The sequence below is a fragment of the Magnolia sinica genome, chromosome 1 (genome assembly GCF_029962835.1).
Source record: "Magnolia sinica isolate HGM2019 chromosome 1, MsV1, whole genome shotgun sequence".
Lineage (NCBI taxonomy): Eukaryota > Viridiplantae > Streptophyta > Magnoliopsida > Magnoliales > Magnoliaceae > Magnolia > Magnolia sinica.
In genome coordinates this window covers 8,473,251-8,494,840 of record NC_080573.1, presented here as the reverse complement: position 1 = coordinate 8,494,840, position 21,590 = coordinate 8,473,251, and the positions used below count along the sequence as shown (strand labels likewise).

At 39.7% G+C, this 21,590-nt stretch overlaps 1 protein-coding gene across 4 annotated transcripts in view; it reads right to left on the bottom strand.

Annotated features, from left to right (window-relative positions):
* Positions 1 to 6,622: 6,622 nt before the first annotated feature.
* LOC131238716 (transcription factor GTE1-like) overlaps positions 6,623 to 21,590 on the bottom strand; it is an 81,590-nt gene continuing 66,622 nt past the window's right edge. The window contains exons 1-9 of one of the 4 annotated variants that reach the window (XM_058236330.1): positions 20,347 to 20,440; positions 17,019 to 17,208; positions 14,453 to 14,665; positions 12,731 to 12,808; positions 9,842 to 10,066; positions 9,139 to 9,237; positions 8,391 to 8,449; positions 7,513 to 7,663; positions 6,623 to 6,985 (exon numbers count right to left, since the gene is read on the bottom strand). In XM_058236330.1, the coding sequence (XP_058092313.1) occupies positions 6,830 to 6,985; positions 7,513 to 7,663; positions 8,391 to 8,449; positions 9,139 to 9,237; positions 9,842 to 10,066; positions 12,731 to 12,808; positions 14,453 to 14,665; positions 17,019 to 17,168 (1,131 nt within the window). In that variant the 5' untranslated portion in view covers positions 17,169 to 17,208; positions 20,347 to 20,440 and the 3' untranslated portion in view covers positions 6,623 to 6,829. Of the gene's footprint in view, positions 6,986 to 7,512; positions 7,664 to 8,390; positions 8,450 to 9,138; positions 9,238 to 9,841; positions 10,067 to 12,730; positions 12,809 to 14,452; positions 14,666 to 14,962; positions 15,096 to 17,018; positions 17,209 to 20,346; positions 20,442 to 21,590 lie in introns of those variants that run through there. The other 3 variants (XM_058236336.1, XM_058236342.1, XM_058236349.1) reach the window with 3 other exon arrangements.

Genomic DNA, 21,590 nt, shown 5'->3' with positions numbered 1-21,590 from the left:
ATCAAAAACTTCTGTGCCCCGAGAAGTTTTCAATGGTAGGCGTTAAATCCTTTCTGCTTTCTGTAGTGTAGTCTAGTTGAGGTTTCGATCTGCCTCATTTTTGGATTGATGCCATAGAATGATATTGAAAAATGTATGGACGGTGTGGATATGACATATATATCATGGTGGGCCCACGGAACTTGGCCACGTAAACACACCACCGAGTTCGGTGGTGCGTTGCACACACGCAATCCGCTTCCCGAGTTTGACCAATGGAGAGAGAGAAAAAACAAATCAAGCGGTAGAAAAATGCAAAGCCGGAGAGATTGCAAAGATGGATTGCATGAAACATGCCAATCTGAAGTACGTGTAGGAGATCATGGCCAATAATTATCTGAGCCCAACTGTCATTATATCTCGTTCCAAAAATCATAATGATTGAATCATAATGCTGGTCGCATTTTAATGATGGAAATGAGCGGTCAGGAAGGAACTTACCTAGGGGTTCATAGTCAACATACATGTACAGTCAGCTAGATGGACGCAGAAACTAGATTTCGGGGCAGGAGTATGTTCGCATGGATACCCACATCGTACACGGACCAGATCTCTCACACGTGTACTATGTTCACGAGTGTGCCTCAATTCACCTCTTCAATCTATCCTCGCTTTTTTTAAGTCAGAGATGCAATAATTCAAGAGGCTGCCAACCTATGGCCCAATGGTAGACTCACAAGTTTCAACAAGAGGTAATTACACTGTACCTCACGTGCATGGGAAAAAAAATGGCCGGTCATTTCTCCCTGTTAGGGAAAAAACATGTTGGAAAAAAATAGCACCGTTGATGCTTACCTTTCATGCCCTTAAAAAAAAAAACAAAAAAACAAAAAGACGTAGGAACCTTATGTCAGCAAAGTAATTTTTTAGGATACAGAAATAGGGTTTTGGACAAAAGTTTAGCTAGATTTTAAAGTAAAGCAGCTAGAAAAAATAGGATATTTTTTTCTTTATGTGTTCGTCAATACAGGTATAAGTTTAAAATGGTAAGTAGGTTTTGTTCGGTCGAGTAAAAAAGGGTGAATGGTCAATCGTGTCTATAGTAAAAAATTACCCAATGAAGAAAAAATGAACATAAGAAAAGTGAGGTCGGCTCGTGTCGCATGGTCATGCGGTACGTGGTTTGCAGGTGCCAACCATAACCAAGGAGCTCCTCAATTGCTAGAGTAGCTTTGATTGAACACTAGGAGATCCGTCCGCCCAATAGTCTCGCTCGCTAGAAGATAAAGTATTTTTGCTTCTCGTGAAAGGGGACGAGCTCCGAGCCCTTTCACGATTGCATCCATTTTCGAGCTCATGTAAGGAGGTTTGTCTATAATCTACTGAGGGTCGTCCAAACCGGTCATCTAGGATATGGTCTTATACGCAGGGTTGGGCAGCTTGGAATTTACAATGATGTCCCTACATTGTATAATAAGATGAAGAAGATGGTCATTTTCGATGTCACCTATACTCCACTAAAGGAGAGCTCGGCTTTAGTGCTCAGAAATAATCTTTATGGGCAGGTTGACAATTTGGTCAAAATGTAAGGATCCAGTGCCGAAGACTTAACCTTATAATGTGGACTCCAAGTACTGGGGAGAAGCCTGACCATGGTCTACAGGAGAGCCCATTTTAAATAACTCTTCCTCAGCACGATTGTGAAGTTCGGCTCAGAGGGTTGACCTCGGTCTCCTGTTACATGTGTCTTCCCGACCCTGACCACTCAACACTTTTCATTGTTAAGGATCTCGCAAAACGGTTGAGAAACGTCTGTTAAATGCGCGCTTGTGATTAAGGAAGTGTTTTCATCCACGTAATCAAATCATGGCCTATAAATAGAGGCTCCCATCTATAGAGAAAGGTATACACCAGTGAACCCTCAACTTTACTAGACCCTATTTGCTAGATTCTGACTTAGGCATTGGAGGGTCCCCCTACTATAGCCAGGGTCTCCTCTGTTTTCCTCGTGTTCAGGTGCTCGGAGGTTCAGTGAAGGTTAACCAAATTTCTACATCAACACACCCCATGTGTGTCAGGCTAGAGTAGGACACGAACCAAGTTAGCTTGGTTACCTCGCTCTACTCAATTCAAAAACCCTAATTCATGTTTCTCATTCGAACGCTTGAGTCCGAGAACCTCCGTCCTAAATTGAAAATTCAAACTCTAATCTTTTTTTTTTTTTCCATTTGAATGCCCGAGCCCGACCGCTCCCACCCTAAACCCTAATCATTTTCCTCTCTCTCTCTCTCTCTCTCTCTCTCTCTCTCTCTCTTTGCCCTAGCACCTCGGCTCCGAGCCCTAGCTCCCTTTCCCAATTTTCCCTTTCTATTCTCTCTCTTTCTGAGCCCTGACCCCACCCATCGTTGCCTCCATCCGAGCAAGTCGCTACCCTGTACACCTGTCCGACTTTCCCAATCGTCTGCATCTTTATCTACCCCGATAACACACTCACGCGCCTTTCACTCGAAAACTTGAACTTGAATTTGGCTCGAGCTGATCTAAGATGATAACCAAACTGAGCTGAGCTAGCCAGTCGGGCTCGAGGACTAAGCTGAGGCAAGTTCAAGCTGAGGTTGGTTGACCGTTGTGCCAAGTTTGACTCGGTTCAATGAGTGTCCAGCTCTGTGTCACCCACAAGATGGATGGCCATTCTATTTTTTTGGGACATAATATTGTCGGGGAGCCTTGCTTAATGAATGGCCAAGATATGCTACAATCAGTGAATCCACTTTTCAGTCTCTCTTCAACCAATCAATTCCACATTTCTCTTATTTGGTGATGCCAGTTCTAGCATGGCATAGATTGATGAGATTGGGATTGTTCATCATGTAAGCTTACTGTGACCGTGAATTTTGAAAAGTTTTGGCTAGTACACTCTCAAGTGAACAAAATGTGGCTTGGGTCCTCCATGGCTAAGTGGTAGACAGACTTTGTTTCAACATTGGGATCATGGGATCGAGTGCCCATGTATTGTAGGTGTGTGGTGTAAGTGTGTGTTAAAAAAAAAAAAAAAAGATAATAGTGCCATATAGAGAGAAAAACTTTGATACTCTGGTAGACTAAAATGGATGATACATAGGTACCTACAATCAACTTAGAAACTGCATATGCAATTAAGTCAAATTAAATTGTCATAATTATGGTTCCCAATTTATGAACCAAATATGATACTCATTTGATCATTTAACCATTTATTGGACAACCAAAAATAATAACAACTAAGGATCTTAATTCAAGAAACAAGTGTCCATGAATTAGAAGTAGAGATTGACTCATATATGAACGGATTCCATGATATTTAGTTGGTTTAGTTTTTGTTAATGTATGCCATGCGTGCAATTTCTGAGTGTCTCTACAACAAGCATCAAATGAGCCTAAGTATCATATAAAATCTTTGGAAAAGATTTTAGGAGAATCTTAACATGTATTCCACAACTTTTGCATAACTTTTTAACCTATTATAAGAGTTAAGTATTTTAGAGGGTTTTCAATGGGACAGGATCTTTAATATATATGTGTGTGTGTGTGTGTGTGTGTGTGTGGGAAATGGTAGGTCGACCTCATGGGAACTTCCCATTAGGTCGAATCATGTGGGCCCTACCATGATGTGTGTTGAACATCTACCCAATCAACCCCAGATGCACCATTCCAGTGGGCCATGGGCTTAAAAATCAAGTTAATCCATGACTTGGGGGGACAAAAATTGAGATGGGTTGCCCTCCCATTAAAACATGCCCAATCACTTATTGGGCCCACTAAGAAGTGGTTCACAAATCCAGCCCATCCATTGTGTGTGCCCGACTTGGATGAGGGATCAAACCAAGTTTTAGCTGCATCCAAAACTCATGTGGACCCCACCAAGTACTTTTATATGTTTTAGGCATGTCTTCACATGGTTTTAGATGATATGGCCCACCTGAATTTCATATACTGCTGACTTTTAGGATATCTCATAAACTAAAGGGGACCATCAAATGCACGGTGTTGATATTTGACATACATCATGGTGGGGCCCACACAGCTCGACCTCATGGGAAGTTCCCATGAGGTCGATCTTATAGTACCATTTCCATATATATATATATATAACTCTCATTGGCTAATTATCCATTGTGTTCAATCTGAAGTTTTTTAAGACAACAGGAAGACACACTCCAACTAACCCATATTTATAAGTTCAAAAGTAATATCAAAATATATTAAGACACACGAGGTGTTCATGAGAAACTCATAGTGCTAAAGATCTACGCCTGAGTTGACACCCCTTTCAACTCGGTAGGCCTTTTAAACCAAGTCAACTCAGGCAAGTCCCAAGTCGACGTGTGAAGTCAGCCAACCATGAACTGATCATCTACAGCCATTTGTGGGCCAACTAGTATAATCAATATGGACCATCCATTTTCTTAGCCATTAATTAGATCAACGTCTGGCCTACATGATGAGTGGGACACATTTCTAGAGGCCCTATTGTGTCAAACCCTGCCCAATAAGTGGCCCTAAGTCTCCTGCATGTGTGCTGCAACACTGGATATGCAGAGAAATCTAGCCTTTCTAGTATTAAGAAGAATTCCCGGGTTTTGTCAACTGGCACGTGAGTTTCCTGTAACACCTGCCCAAAGCTCTGTTTTGGGTACCACTGCAATGTCCTTGTAAAATCCACTCCGTCCATCAGTTTCACCAGCTCATGTTCAGAGAAAACTCTAAAATGAGGCAAATCTAAGTCTCAAGTAGGCCACACCACAGGAAACAGTCGGTATGGAAACACTCACCATTGAAACCTTCCTGGGGCTCACCACGATGTTTATATGCTATCCAACCCGTTCAGAAGTTGATTCGCACTGGGATATGATGGAAAACACAAACATCGATTCAAAACTTCCCAGGCCCAAGAAAGTTTCAATGATGGGCATTAAATAACCCATGTTTCTTGCGGTGTTGCCCAGTCAGTTTCAGATGTAAATTATTTACTTGCTATGTTATTTGGCTTTTAAGCAGTAATCTAATCATATGTAAATACATTATGTGTTTTGCTAACTTGTAAAGTGTTTACAATGATGTATAAACTACTCACACCACATAGAGATTAGGATGGTAAATCCCACCAAAATCAACAAATCACATAAAAATGACTTTATTACTACTATTTTTTTAGGGGCCTTGGGAGAGAATCATTAAATGTCCGCATTGGATGGATTGGATGTCCCCCACCCATCACAGTGGCCCCAAATGCAATTTGAAAGTTTTTAACGTAGGATGTCCCATTCATCCCTCTCGTGTGATCCATTTGATAATCAATCAAGTCATTTTTTTTTGAGGCCATGGGAAATGATAAAGGGAAGCACATGATGGACAGATTGAGTGTACCATATATATTATAGTGGGCCCACACATATCATGTGTATCAACCATTGTGTTCCAATATGTTAATATCTTTTTCAGCTACAAAGACTTTACCTACCATCTGAAACACGGCATTTTATCAGGTTTCATATTGCAGCTAAAAGCTATAATATGTTAACAGCCTATAAAGCCTTTATAGGCAAATGTAGGTATCTAAATAGCCCTTGCAATCTGATTACCTATAATCCATTTACAACTTAAGATTTTACAAGCATCCAAACAAACCATAAGGTTACAAGAACTCCCTGTTACAGGAAACTCTTCCTATCAACTGCCAAGGAGAGCAGAGGGCGGCATGGTGCATGGTCACCAAACTATTAGTAGATTTAGGTGGGACAACGAAGACTGAAAGATAGCTCGTTTCAACAATAAGGTCTTGGTATCGATCCATAGTGGGGGTGGCTAACAGTGAAGTGTGAACAGACAGCGCGGGGTGTACTAACAAGCTAACAAAAAAAAAAGGTGGGACAACTAAATCAATAGTTTTTTTTTTTTTTTTTTGGGTAGGATAATGAAATCAATAGGGGGTTGCAGAGGAGAATGACAAGTGATAATGAAATCAAGGACATGGTGGTCCACATATTTCTTGGAAAATGCAGTTATTCAAGCAAAGGGGCAAAAGGTTGTTTTCTGTGGAAGTGGATAGCGTGGTGCCTTTAGTCACTACCCTTAGCGTACTGAGTAAACCGTGTGGTCCACCATGATTTATGTATTTTATCCGCTCCGTCCACCCATTTTACCAGATAATTTTAGGGCTTGACGCCAAAAATTAAACACATACAATGTTCAAATGGACCACACCACAGGAAACAGTTGAATTGAACGTCTACTGTTGAAAATTTCTTAGGGGCCATAGAAGTTTTGGATCAAGCTTATATTTGTGTTTTCTCTTCATCCATGTCTGTATGATTTTATGAACGGGTTAGATGACAAATAAACATCACTGTGGGGCCTAGAAGGTTTCAACGGTGGAAGTAATTATCTCTGCTGTTTCCTGTGGTATAGTCCACTTGATCTTTGGATACGCTTCAATTTTGGGCTCAACCCTTTAAATTAGATGGAAAAACTAATGGACAGTGTGGATAGATCACATACATTCAAGGTGGGCCCAACTGAGTTTACTCAGTACAATAAGAGCCTACTAGTAACTCATTACGCAATCCGATTTCGCTTTATCTGATCCTGCCATGTTCATCTCTAGGGAGGGAAACAGAGGATATTGGCATACTCTTGGATTTGATTTTCTGTACTTTGAGAGTAGCAGCTTCCAATTAAACATCCAAACACAACCCATAGTCAAGAGGGACAAATTTGAAACCTTTGTTTTCCCTGCTTTCGACTACAGACGACTAGAATCATATACACAATTTTTTTAAAAAAAAAACAGGTTGACATGCAAGTGAATATATCAAGTCGAGAGCTTTTTACTCCGTTTCTTTGCATTCTTGGCAATGGCATCACATATTTCCCGCTTGCGCTTGTTGTCCTGGTTCTTGCTTGCAGAACTCTTTGCTTCCAATGCACCCTTCACAAAGAACTTGAGCCTCCACAATGTTGATTCACTCTGCATCATGAGAAAAAACATGTGACCCGAGTTTTGTAACACTGGAGAGTTAATGGCAGGCATCAAATTGTTATGGCAATTCCCAATTTGAAGACAAAGGCCACCCGCTTCCTTTAAAAATAGCTTTGGGGTGGGGTTTTTGGGGCGTGTTTGGAAGGATCCCCAAATCGATATTTGGTTATATATGTTGTTGGAGCACGGTGACTTTTTTATTTATTGAACAATATATACTGATGGAGCAACTTCATTTTAACTAATGAGGATTTGGGATGGCAAGGAAGCAAAACCCAACTGGAAGGCTTAGTAGCTTTCCACCCGGTAACAACTATTCCGTTCATTTCAGTGAAACATCAATCTGCCAATAAACTTTCCATCCACCCGTGATTCCAAAGGTGCTTTAATTCCGAGTCTAGAGTCCGGATGCTTGACAGGTGATCCGAACTCAGAAATCAAGAAGACATATATCTGAGTTCATTCGGACTTTTTGAAGAAAGAGTTTGACAATGTTCACATGACGGAGTGATGACCTGAGCATCCATGTCGATGTCCACCTCTTCTGCTGTAGCCTGGAAACTTGGATTCTTTTGAGCAATGATTTCCAGTGCTTTGTTGAGATCTTCAGGAGATAATCGGCTCAGGCCTGATCCAAGCTTTCTCTTCTCTTCTGTAGTCATTTTCCTAGAAAAATCTTCCAACAGTTAGTGCTCATAATTACAAATGGTGATGTTTCTACCCAAAACTATCAACAGAATCATAGTATAGTGACCATTCCCAGCATGCTTGATAATAACAAAAAGGAAAAACAAAGCAGAAGTAGCAGGGCAAAATCAGGAAATATCCACGCATTCCAGAGGATTATATAATCCTTTAGTTAAACAAGTGCAGTATCCTTTCTTTCTTTTTTGCTTTTTTGTGTAATTCTTTAGGCTTCGGCTTCTTATCAATAATTTTATAATTGTTCAAATAAAAAGAAAAAATAAAAAACAAAAAAAAGCAGATGCAGTATCTTCAGGTTTCAATTGCACACATGTGGGGGCCCATGTTACAGTGATCTAGGCCATGGGATCATTGGGCCTCAATGTGGATGGAGCTTCCCCAAAACTATCCTCACTAGGAATCCTAACCTTCCAGTTCCTCTCCTGCAAATAGATGGCTAAGAAGAAAAATAAAGCAACAGTCATTCAACTGAACAAAAGGTCCATGATTGGTGGCTAAGATCTTTCATTCTAGGAGAACTTTGGGTCAAGGTACATCATTGGTGGGCCACATCAGGCCAATGATCTGGGCCACTGAATAATAGGCCTAACTTGTACAAACTGAAAACTTGAGCACATTGTGTTATCAGCAGGTGGAGGATGGCATCGTTCATCAACATTCTGTACTAGTACATGTATATAGAACAAACCTGCACTTCTGGACCACCATTTCTCTAAGTTCCTCCAAATGCAAATCGAGCTCATAAAGCTGAAAAGAGACCATAATAAGTTTGTGAAGGCATATCCACTTCATATTTCCACAATCATGGTTAATTTCTTTTGTTAATACAGAATGTGACAATGGTAAGAACAAATTTACCATACTTGAGGATATGCAAAGTTATTAAAAAGGAAGATATACTTCACTTCATGTTGGAACGTATTCAAGGGTGTATATAAACTACAGCTTGCAGGAAACTTTCTAGAATCATCTTCCAAGCTGATCTTATATCCCCATTTTGGAGAAACTCTCGTGTGCATTTACCAAACCATGTTAAATGGACGTAATTCATCCACTACAAACGCGGCATACATGTCCTCTGACCAAAACCCATTCAAATCACAGGTGATCCTGTGAGTAAAGCGTATCCTGAAAATCAAACTCATTGGGCAACCATAGTCAGGTCTGTTGCAATTGGCCTTGTTGTTGACCATTCATTAGCTGGCCGCAATTGGACAATCAAGATTGTACAGCCATTGTGATTTTCAGGCAATGCTTCACCCACAAGCCACAACCCACCAAAATTTTGACATCCTGGATTGACGTGCATGCATGCTATGCATATGGTGGACACATCATCACCATTTAAAATGGCATGGACAATGCACACCAATGCCTTGTCCGAGTTCTTGTACCCTTTGATCGGTACACAGCTTTGGAAAAAAAAAAAAGTGTACCTCATTGCTGATATCCCTTGCCATTTTTGCATTAGCAGCCTCTTGAGCAATCTGCATATCAAAATTTGCCTCCGCTTCCTCTTCTTTTCGTCTTGTTTCCTGCAAGAATGGAAATGAACACCGCACAGTAAACTTCTTGCATGTGGAAAATAAAAATTTTATCTCCCTACATTTGCCCAGGTACAGACAGCATGGGTATACATGCGAGTAAGATTTTACAATTAAAATTGAAGTATTAGGCACGAGTACTGCACCTAATTCCAAGCGTTTGGCTGTAGGTATCTCCTAATAGAGGAAACTATTTTTTGTCACCCCTATGCAGAAGCCAAGAGTGACCCACACAAACATTGCATGTGTGCAAGATCCAGGTTGTTCACTAGGTAGACCCCACTGGCAATGTGTCCTAATACCCCAAAATCAGGCCAGTCCACTCTTCTGCAGGGCCACAATTGTCCAAAAAAGTGCATGCTGAAAGAGGATAACCCATGATCCACATTCAAACTGATGAGTGGAGGCCTTTTTTGGGCTATGTCAAATTCACGGTGGGTACTTCCCGATGAAAGGCCCGAATCAGGCACATGTGTGCATCCATGTTGGGATATGTAGGTTGCTAGTCCTCCACATAGGCTGATGGTGCTTGCAAGCAGCATTCCTAATAAAGCTTAAGCGAACCCACCACTGATAATGAGATTACGAGTTTTACCTCTTCAATAACTTTAGGCAACAGTTGCAGCCACTTCTCTTCGAATTTATCCAACAATGTTTTGGCCATTACATGAACATCACTTCTATCGTCATTGTATGTCATCGCATTCTTGAAAACCAGTCTCACATCAGCACATATTTCCCGCACGTTCTTATATCCAGTCCCATCCTTAGCTTCCATCTGGTTCCGAATTGTACTAAAATCCATGGGCTTTTGAATAACCTAAAGCACATCACGGTTTAGAACATACAATGAAAATGCAGCTTTGGGGTAATACCCACTGCAAACAAATCAATGGACCACTCTGAAGCGACATTACAAGAAGAGAAAATGGTGAATAAAAATAAAATTCTCACATATCATCCATGAAAAGAAAAGATTCATGGAAAGAAAATTAAAATTCACGAAGAGAAAACGGCGAAGAAAAATTCATGAAGAGAAAATGGTGAAGAAAATTAAAATTGTCACATATGATCCATGAAAAGAAAAATAAAATTCTGGGCTCCATTGAAGGGCTCTTCTTGGCCTGGCATGATGATGGCCTGGAGGAGAGGAAAATCCAGGCGGCAGATGGCTCTTCTAATTCCTATTGTCAATAATTTGCGGAAAAGTGGTTTTCCTATTGTGAATGCTTGATACTTATGTTGGAGAGATGAAGAATCAGTGGATCACTTATTTATACACAGCCAATTTTCAAGGGAGTTGTGGATCAGTGTGCTAGGTCACTTTGGAGTCAGTTGGGTGATGGCAGAATTGATTGCCAACTTTTTTGTCCAATGGCATGATGGTGGGGGTTGGTAGCAGGTACTAGGAGGAGGTGGAGACTATTTCTCTTGGCTGGTCTATGGGCTCCGTGGGCTGAAAGAAACAATATGCATTTCTGAAATTTGAGTGGCATTGCAAGGGGTGTTTTCCTCAAAGCGCTTGCTAATGTTGTTGAGTGGGATGGGGTGATGTCTTCGTAATATCTGTATTGTATCTGCTTGTTTTTAGTTGTTACTTTTTTCTCTGTATTTTTTGGCACTTTTAATAAAGTTGTCATCCTTCCAAAAAGAAAAAAAACCAAGAAGAAGACGAAGAAGAAAAGAAAAGACCCCAAATAATTATGCATAAGAGCAAATTAAGTGCCCTGATGTGTCCATTTGATCCAGAGTGTTGATTTGATGTGCCCCCGCATAGATGGAGAATGCCATATGAGACTTCCAGATTAAATGATTCTATCCATCTGCTCTGTGATTGTTATTTTGGATTCTTTACTGTCTTGCCTTGACTGTTTATTTCTGGGCCACTGATCCAAGCGATGGAATTGTCTAGTCTGGCAAGGTGTTCAAAAATGGTAACGGTGGCCGTAACGGCCACCACCGTTACCGTTATGATATGGACCGTAATGGCTGTTACGGCCGTTTTTTTATTTTTTGAAAAAACTGTTACATGGCCGTTACGGATTCATTACGGCCTGTTTTTCTATAACGGCCATTTCGACTCCGTAATGCGTAACGGTTATGACCGTTAGTGTTACATAACGGCTGGTACGGCTGTTACGTAACCGATTTTGAATACCTTGAATCTGGGAGAGTTTTAGGTAAGCCATCCACTGCCAGTTCCTTGACATAAACAGTTGGGATCACCAAACCATGGGCCCTGCATGTACAGGGTACAAACTGGTGCATTGGAGCATTATTCATATTTCCAAGGAATAAGAACCCTAAAATTCCTCCCATTAAAAGCCAAAGTGACAGTTTTTTCAAAATGTCTGAATTGAAGTTGCTTCATAATTGAGCTGTAGGTGAACTCCAAAATACATAAGACAATAGAAATTTTACTAAGATAATTAGTGGTAACTAAACTCACAACATGGTTTAGAAACATGGCCATGTTAAAGCTGTAATGAGTCTCAAGTAATTTAATCAGGAACTGAAAGTCTATGATCAGCATGCATAATCTGCTTTTGGATTGCTTATGAATACAAAATCCCTAACAAGAAGGGAAATCAAAAATATCAGTTGTACACCAAGGAAAACCAGCCTCATTCTTGATAGATCCTTTCTTTTATTTTGTAGAATCTCGACTTTCACAAAATGACCTTCCTTATCAAAGTCAAAAGAGTGCTTTAACGGCTTTTGAATTTATGTTGAAATTCACACTAATAAGGGTACATTCAAATTTTGAATGGCTTGGAGGCCAGCTAATATAAAGTGAACTTTCCCGCTGAATTCAGAAGTGGCATAAATTCTATAAATAAATAAATAAAGGAAAAACAGAATGACATGTTGAAGAACTTGGGAAGAGGCTAAGCGACAAGGCACATATCAACCATCATACTATGTAATAAAGGCACCCCATTTCTTTCTTTTCTTTTTTTCTTTTCTTTTTTCTTTTTTTCCTTTTTTTTCCTTTTTGTTTTTGAATGTATAAAATTTCCTTAAAATTTGTCATGTTCAATACCTGTGTCAAGTAAGCACACGCGCACGTGTGTCTGTGTCTAACGCAAATAAACAATTCTATTAGGAAACAACCTAATTTACATTTTCATTTTGTATTTTTCAGGAGTACTTGTATACTCCTACAAAATTCCTAGCGTATCTCTAGTTATATAGCTACAGTTTTCTATATGTTAAGTATGTATGAAGAAAACTTCTATCATCATACATTTTTATTTCTCATTATCTATTTGTCAGCACATGTTGGGTTTTCCAGGGTCCTCATGTCCAACACATCAGGTCCATGACTGAAACTAACACTCATGTAGATGTTCAAGTTACATAGGCACCATAGCATGTTCAAAGTGACATACGACATGCCTGGATGTTACAATTAGGAATGTAAAGGAACATTTCTTAGAAAATGAAGCACGCATGGAAGGCTGTAAGTAACAAGAAGCATTACCTCATAGTAGTCATGTAAACCAAGGCCCTCAACATCTACAGGCTGCATGAAGGGCCAAGCCCACTTGTGTTGTGTGATCTGGAAAATAAAGGGCATGCTTCATAAGGGAAATCAACCTCTAATACTTTTTGTTAATTAACAAATCAGCCTCTTAAGTTGGGAGCATCAAAGTAATCCCTGACCTTCATACATTGAAATGACAGGGTTGCATGGGAAATAGTTACAGTTTAAATGGACTGTAGTCTGACATAGCAAAAAACAAAGTGTAGCACATACAACAAGAAATGGCATGACCTTTTGAGTAATGAAAATTCCCAGTAAAAAGAAAAAGGTCCAAGTAAAACCTGACTTTTCTTGGTACTTCATTCTTAATATACATCCATGTAAAATATACATATGCATTCAAAAGACAGACTATTTGTCAAATATTCATATGTATTCAAAAATTGACTATTACCAATAGGGATTTAGTTATTGATAAATGGGATTTGAAATGGGAAAGCAGACATCTAATGAGACTCCTTTATCACAAGATGGGATTAAAGAACCAACACGAGGATAACAGTTGTTATATAATCGGCATGAAAAGAAAGCAATCATCTCATGAAATATTACCTTCTATCGAAAATGGCATTAATGAGTCTCAGGGGGAGATTGACACACACATGTGTGCATTCCTACCACATTTGCATCATTGTCAACCCTGCTGCCTAAGAGTCCATAATGGAAACCCCCTTCCATACTCATTTAGTAGAAAATCTTATTAAGCCACTTTGAGTTTCATTAGTAGAAAGAAAAAGGCCAAAGGATTTATGTAGGTACCAATTAGGCTTCAACAATCTGGAAGAGCAAAAAAAAGAAAAGAAAAAAAGACAGCAAAATCTAAATCTTGCAATAGAAACAAATTGGAAGATTGGAAAACCACCTTGGAAGTGTCAATTAACTACCAGTCTACCACTAGTAGGACCCTACAAGAGACAAATGACTTGTACATGTGAACAAATAATTCCTTAAAATCCACGAATACAAAAGAACTTGTTGACTTGTATTGCATTATCGAGGAAACGTGGAAATGTTAGCTGTGGGGTGTTGCTAGGCATTAGCAATTTGAATCAATACACCTCACTAAAATACAAATTTATCTTTAATAGGAACACAGCCTGAAACGAAAATGGAGAAGTTAAAAAATTAATCAATGTTTTCACTTGCAAGGTATGCTTTTGAGATGCATGCATCCTATAAGTTCTATGCAGTAAAGGAAGCATGTAGATGGGCTATAGGCCAAAAGTCGCAATGTCTGGACAACTCAGATCAACCATTAGTTGTGAGTTCTACATTTGTTGCAAATTCTGCCTGTTAAATGTGGACCCTTGCTCTGTTTTGATTTTTTGAGCCAACTGTCCGTTGTTCTGGGCATAGGCTGGATGGAAACCATGGTCAATCCCCTTCATTTTCAGCACATGGCCCATTCACAAGGTGTACCACAAAGTCAATGGGCCTGATCACTGAACACTAGTGCCATGTGCTACTAGAGATGTCTCGGAATGTATCATGGGACTCCTCAACACATATGCAACACGATAAGCTCCTCTTTCATTTAGATTAGCACAGGAAAAATGTCCTAGAAGGAAGCAAGCAAGAGCGAAAGACATATTTTAAGCTTTATAATATTGAAGTCAAACTAGTCAAAGATTGTTTGCAGGGAAAAAGGTTCCAAGTTACCTGGCGCAATATTGTGGAAAATTGACGCATGAGCTCTTGCATTCTCTTTGTACTGGCAGCTTCTCTACGAGTTGGATCAAGATGCTTCTTACTGCTTGTGATCTGCTTCTCCTTTTCCCGATCTTTCACAATCGAGCTACCTTTAAAACTACCGAGCTGCTTTTTACTTGAGGATGAGTAAAACTGAGCAACCTCAGTCACTCTTTGCTCGAGCTGCAAATGTAATTAAACAATTTAATAGAGATAGTTGATTCATTGGATATTCCAAAACAGAACTACTAAGAATGTTATATGAAGAGGATTCATAATCCTCTTTGCGTTCTATGTGCGAGAAGGACACACGAGTCTGTGATCCAGGAGGTTAGGTAGGTCCTAGGCATGCATGCCCTGGGCCAAAGATCAGTCAGTCTCGTTAAGAGAATCACTTATGTACATAAAAATCAACAGTTGGGATAACTTGATCAGTGGTCCACAGTCAGCAAACAAATGTGGCACATCTGATGAAAAGACCTGTCTATTTTGGGGCAGATATATTCATGGCAGGGCCACCTGATGAAAGTCCCAAATCTTCCATGCTTGTGCTGCAAAGAGAATTCTCAATCCTCTCCAGGCAGACATCGTTGAAGTTGATTGTCAACAAATCCTGATAAAGTTAAAAGGACACCAGAATTTTTTTATAAATGTCACACTATGGTCACAGATGATCCTGAAATGGCATCCATGGAGACATTTACCAGAGAGCAGTAAAATGCATACATCTATGAATAGTATATACATGCAGAATAGTCATTAGACACTGACAAACGGAAAAAGAAAACAGAACTACTTATAAATTTAAAACTATAATTCTAGCAATTGGCCGTTTGACAAGACGAGGGAGTACGTAAACACAAAGCTAGATTTATGGAGGGGTGCTTTAGAATCTAAAGGATTTAGAATTAGCGAGACTGCAACAGAGTATATGGAGTGCAATTTTAAAAACAATAGGAGTGAAAACGAGGAACAGTTAAGATTGCTGACCAAGAAGTTTCCCAAAATGACCACTTTTGTCACCTCAGGTCAATAATTCTTGAGAGTGGAAAGATTGAGAAGGTTGTTTCCCATAGAATTCAAACTGGCTGGAAGAAATTTAGATGTGCCTTTAGAGTTTTATGAGATCGTCATGTGCCACTCAAACTGAAAGGAAATTTTATAGGATAGGTATAAGACCGGCCATGCTTTATGGGACAGAATGTTAGGTAGTTACGGAACAACATGTTCATAGGATGAGTATAGCTGAAATGAGGATATTGAGATGGACGAGTGGCAAGACAAGGAAGGATTGAATTAGATATGAATGCATTCAGGGAACCTAGAAGTAGCACCAGTAGGGTAAGTAGACTTAGAAGGTTTGGTCATGTGCAACTGAGATCAAGAATCGTGGCGTTTAGGAGTGAGTGAGCTTTAAAAGGGCAAGGGGAAGGCATGAAAGGACATGGTTGGAAGTGGTAAGAAAAGTCTTGATGACCTATGGTCTAACTGAAGGTCTGGCCCTTGGTAGAGGGGAATGGCTGAACAAGATTCATGTAGCCGGCCCCAATTGATTGGCATAAGGGTTAGACGACGACGATGATGATGAATCCTAACAATTGGCCTCTGAGACCTACTGAATAAAATTTTATGTATAGAGAGAGAGAGACCGCACAATCGGAATCTGTTCCTTGATTGCTTTTATCAAAATTTCTCTTTGATTAGTTGTATCAAGTGGATAAGAATTTCATTTTAATTTGGTTACTAAACACTGTAAAAATGTTCCAGGCATAAGAAAATCGACAAATCCTACAAAAAGGTTTACAAATGTGAATAGACTAAGCATATCTGCATAAGCTTAATTACCAGTAACAAATGGGGTTGATACAGATACTACATGGCCCAACATTGTTTATCAACTCAAAATTTGGAAGGTGGTAGGCGACCTAGCAGAATCAGAGAGCAATTGGATAGCATGCTTGAACATATAAGATGTTGATTTATTGTTTCATTTCATCCATTATTGAGTTCATTATATTTATGGGGTCCCAGCAGTTATCTCATACTATTGAAGTAGCTGATCGGATACCTATATCAGTAAGAAAAGAGAGCAACTTGTGGGACCTTTTAGAATGCTTTCTATCCAAGATTTTGAGGAGAACAGCAAAGTGATGCAGATAAATATCTTTATCATGCGAGACTATGAAAAACTGATGAGTTGAAGGTTTAACATGGAGGAAGAATGAACTGCTAAGTCCCTTATGATATATGCCATAAAAGTGTCATGCCTAAAGCATTCATGGATATCCCTTGAGTTGTCTCGTATTCACCATGAACCTTTACTGATATTCTATTGCGTTGGAAGTCTATTGCAACCGATTTCTTTTCTAAATCGTTTCTCAAACAAATTTATGCAATGAACAACATTGAATACCTCATAAAAAGCAAATTGTGTGATTGAGAAATTACAATGCAAAGGACTTCGCTAACTCAATATATGAAAAGGACAGAGAATTCAACAATGGAGTCACAGGAAATAAGAGCTTTCTAATCTAACCTCGTCAACCTTAGTGGTCACTTCATCAACCTGGTGCCTAATCATTCCCACTTCCACACCCCCGTCTTCTGCCCGCCCAGATCCTGCATTTCCAGTTTCCAGTACATTCCCCTGCACCTGAGCATCCATATCTAAAGCTGGTGCATCCATCACTACTATCTCTTACAACCAATAGAAAAAATGTAAGCCCCTGCAACAAGAAAAAGGATGCTTTTAAACTGCAAAACAACAAAAGAATACTCATTTGCCTGCAATCTTTAACCAGGGCAATACAAAACTACTACTCTGGATAAAGAAACAAACCAAATGCACATGACTGGAAGACAACTACAAGTGCAATTACATCCTTATTTTCAATAAATTTGCCAACACTTCCCACTAGCAACACCTTATTTGACAGCACTTGATATCAAGGTATCCATCCTGATTGGTAAAAACACCCTTTCTTTTCTGCTCATGGCAGGACAATAACACAAGCTTGGACAATCATATTATGTAGGGTGGAGTTGGGTGCCTTAATTAGTTGGGGTAGGCATAAATAGTGGCTTCTTTTGTGAAAAATTTACTAGCATGTGCAAAGCCACGCATTTGTGTACAAGTACACAACATGAGTCAAAGGTATACGTACCATGCAACTTGTGCATGAAAACATACAAAGATTGTAAGTGAACTTCCTAAAAGCTAGATATAATTTGCTCATCACCAAAACCCCAAAGGTATTTCAGTTTGCATGTGTAAGCTGAAGAGCTCTAAATCAATGTTACCTAAAACATGAAACCGCCCACTTTTTCCTTTCCAGATAGAAAATTCCAGATTGTGGGCCATTTGCGATCCAGGTTGCTATTTCTAGCAATCCAAAATTATGGATCTTTACTCCTATTTATTAAGTTAATGCAAATTCCAAAATTATGGATCTTTACTCCTACTATTTATTAAGTTAATGCAAATCTCTATTACAATGTAGAGACATATACGTTTATTTATTTAGTTATAATATGACACTAAGTGTGTGAGGTCTATAATAGTAACATTCACCATTTCATATATAAACTGCAATATGAGTTCATATATAAAACTATACTGCATACAGTGTATGCATTCGAATGAAGCACATAATCCTACCCCTAGCGTACCATGTATTGGAGGTAGTGCAATGCATAACTGTTCCCATACCATGTGCCAAGGCAACCTGCGATCTAGGTAACCATCATTTAAATAGAGAACAGAAACACATTTCACCAGGAGGAGTTCTACCATAGTCTGGCAATGTAAGGTAGATCATATGTTCACGTAGATATCCACAGGCCTCTCAGCATAGAAGTATGTCAAGTTGTCAAGCCAAATCAGACCTCACTATGAATTAAGGAGAAAAAAGTACACCATGATCATACTGTGTAATCCCGTTATGGGTACACGCATCAAGTAAGGATCAGGTAAAGAGGGTCCTCTAAATCAAAATTTTTAGATACAAGTGCTGAAGTACTCATTACAAGTCACAAGTACAATCATGTTAAAAAGTTTCCCTAATAATGCCCCTAAAAAATTCGCCTAATAATGTTGTAATTTAGGTATGTCCCGATTGGTGGTATTCAGGAGAATTCTAAATAATTAGTACATATAGAGTTAAACAATAATAGAGCCAGAGTTAAAAGTCATAAGGGAGGGAGATCCCTTATCCTTGACCTTATTGGTGCATATCTGATACAGGCACTCCAGTTTTTGAAGGATTCAAGTATCATAGATCCTAACCATCCGACCATTGGCCAAGGAATGGTAGCTGAAAAGAGGAAAGCATCTAAGGTCTCCAACAGGCAAATTTGAATGGTTATGATCATCTGATCAATGTATTTTTGGGCCATCCCCATCCCCTTCCCCATTAGGACCCTGGTTTGCATGATCTGGCTTGATGCACTATGCAGTGTACTGTTGAGAGGGTTGGCAATGGGTCACATCAGCCTGCAGGTCAACTTGTCCAGCCTAGTTTTGAGGTGGGTTTGTGCCAAGTTAATGGGTAGTGGGTCAGGCAATGGTTAGAAAACAGGGCCATTTAAGTAAATGGGTCCGGCCCAACTTGAACCCTTCCCAACCCATCCTGCCCATATATCCTCTTAAAGGGGGATCTGGCCCAAAACCCGAAACAAATTGACAGACGATGAGTATAGATACGTACATTGAAGCAATATGCATGCATGTTTGTATGTACCATTACTTGTGCAGGGTTAGGCATACCTTTTGCCCCATATTCCATCCTTAAACCTGACTGTTCTCGTGCTGGGTCAGTCGAGCCCGACCTGATTACAATTAAATGGTTTGGGTCAGGTTTGGGCCCAATGAACTTTAGGTGGTTCAGGTTGGGCCCCAGGGTAATGGGTTGTGGGTTGGATTCAGACCCGAATTCTTGGCCCATTTAGTAAACAGGTCATGCTTCGGATGACCCAAACACGATCTGAACCCAATTCATCCCCATCCTAACTGTCAATATGTGCTGAAAAAATACTACCTGAATAGATATGGAGTTACTTAATGTCACCAAAGTTTTACAAACAAAAGGATCAGCAACAGATAATCCACAACCATCTATTGAACCACCGCCATCTACGGAGCAAAACTATACGCTATAAATCAGCATATACAAGTACATGCAGAATTATATGAACCTCGACGATGGATAAGCATATCATAATTGTTTTTCAGTCTGTACAAGCAGGGCCCATGTTACACTTGATGCAGACCATTGGTCTGTTCAGCTAACAATGGACAAAGCCCCAAAAAATCCCCTAGACAGGACAACCCCATACTTTCGATTTGTAGACTAAAAATAGTCAATTAAGAAGATAAAATGCTGCAAAGGTCCACATTCAACTGAAAAAGGTCCCTCTGAAACCGGTGGCTACAATCTTCCAATATGGAATATGGAAGACTTTTGGGGCGTGGTCCATCCAAAGCACTGAACCACGGCCCCCCACTGAACATATTCCTCTTAGTGCATGGAACAAACACCTAAAGAGCATTGGAATATTATTTCGATAAAATGGAAATACCGAAATTATCAGTACCTCCTCAGAATCACAATTATATTAGGGGCCGTTTGGATGCCTGTAACTTCTGTAAAATGTAAGAAAGTTACAGGTGACTTTCTTACAGTTTGTGTTTGGGGGAGAAATGTTACAGGTGACAAAGTCTCAACCTGTAACTTTCTATCAGGTAAGATTGCAATAAATGTAACAGAGGAATTAGGAGTTTTTCAAGTCATAGGTTACTTTGTTACAGGAAATTTCGAATTTTGGAGATGGAGGTGGAAACGCAGCTGCATTGAAAGTGCACCTACCTGCTCTGACCCGACGTCTCCTTCTCCCTCTCTCAGCGTCTCCTTCCCTCTCTCTCTCTCTCTCAGCGTCTCCTTCCTTCTCTCTCAGCGTCTCCTTCTCCCTCTCTCACCGTCTCCTTCCCTCTCTCTCTCTCTCTCTGTCTCCTACCCTCTCTCTGCTCTAGCAAGGTAAGCCCTGACCCTTCTTTGTTTTTCTTTTTTCTTTTCTGTTTTTTCCTCTTTTTTTCCCCTCCGTTTTTTTTCCTTCTGCGTAAGTGGGGAACGGGCGGTACTTAGCCAGGGGCGGTTTCGGATCCCTAACTGCGGGGCCCACAATGATGTACTTTCCTTACATCCACACCGTCCATCCGTATTGAAAGCTCATTTTAAAGTTTAATGCAAAAAATGAAGCTGTTAAAATTCATAAGTGGACCACACCACAAGAAACCATCTTAACTAATTTCCTACCATTAAAAACATCACGGGTTTACTGAAATATTTATTTGCCATTGATAATGAAATCGGATTGCGTACGCTCGCATCGTACTGAGTAAACTCATTTGGGCCCACCCTGAATGTATATGGTTTATCCAAGCCGTCCATCCGTTTTTCCAGCTCATTTAAGCGATTACTGAGACCAAAATTGAAGCAAATCCAAAGCTCAAGTGGATCATACCACAGGAAACAGTGGATTTCCACGGTTGAATCCTTGTTAGGCCCCACAGTGATGTTTATTTGTCATCCAACCTGATCATGAGATCATACAAACATGGATGAAGGGAAAATTCAAATATAAGCTTGATCCAAAACTTACGTCGCGCCCGCAATAATTTTTTAACCGTAGAAGTTCGATTCATATTGTTGCCTATGGTGTGGTCCATTTGATCTTTGCATATTCTTCATTTTGAGGATCAAGACTTAGAATTATATGATAAAATGGATGAACAGAGAGGATACAATACATAAATCATAGTGAGCCTTAAAGAATTATGTTGATAAGGTAACAAAGCCTTGGGAGAAGATACCAAACGAATATCATCTTGATCCAAAAACTTTCGTCAGGAAAAGTTTTCAATGGTCAATTACTACTATTTCATATACTATGGTTCACTTTAGATTTATATTATCTTATTTTTTGGATGATGTCCTAAAATGAGCTTTCAACACGGATGAACGATGTGGATGTGAGAAAAATACATCACAATGGGCTTCAAGTTTTGGGATCCCACATGCCTTAGATGGATCCACTTCAGTTTGACCAGCGA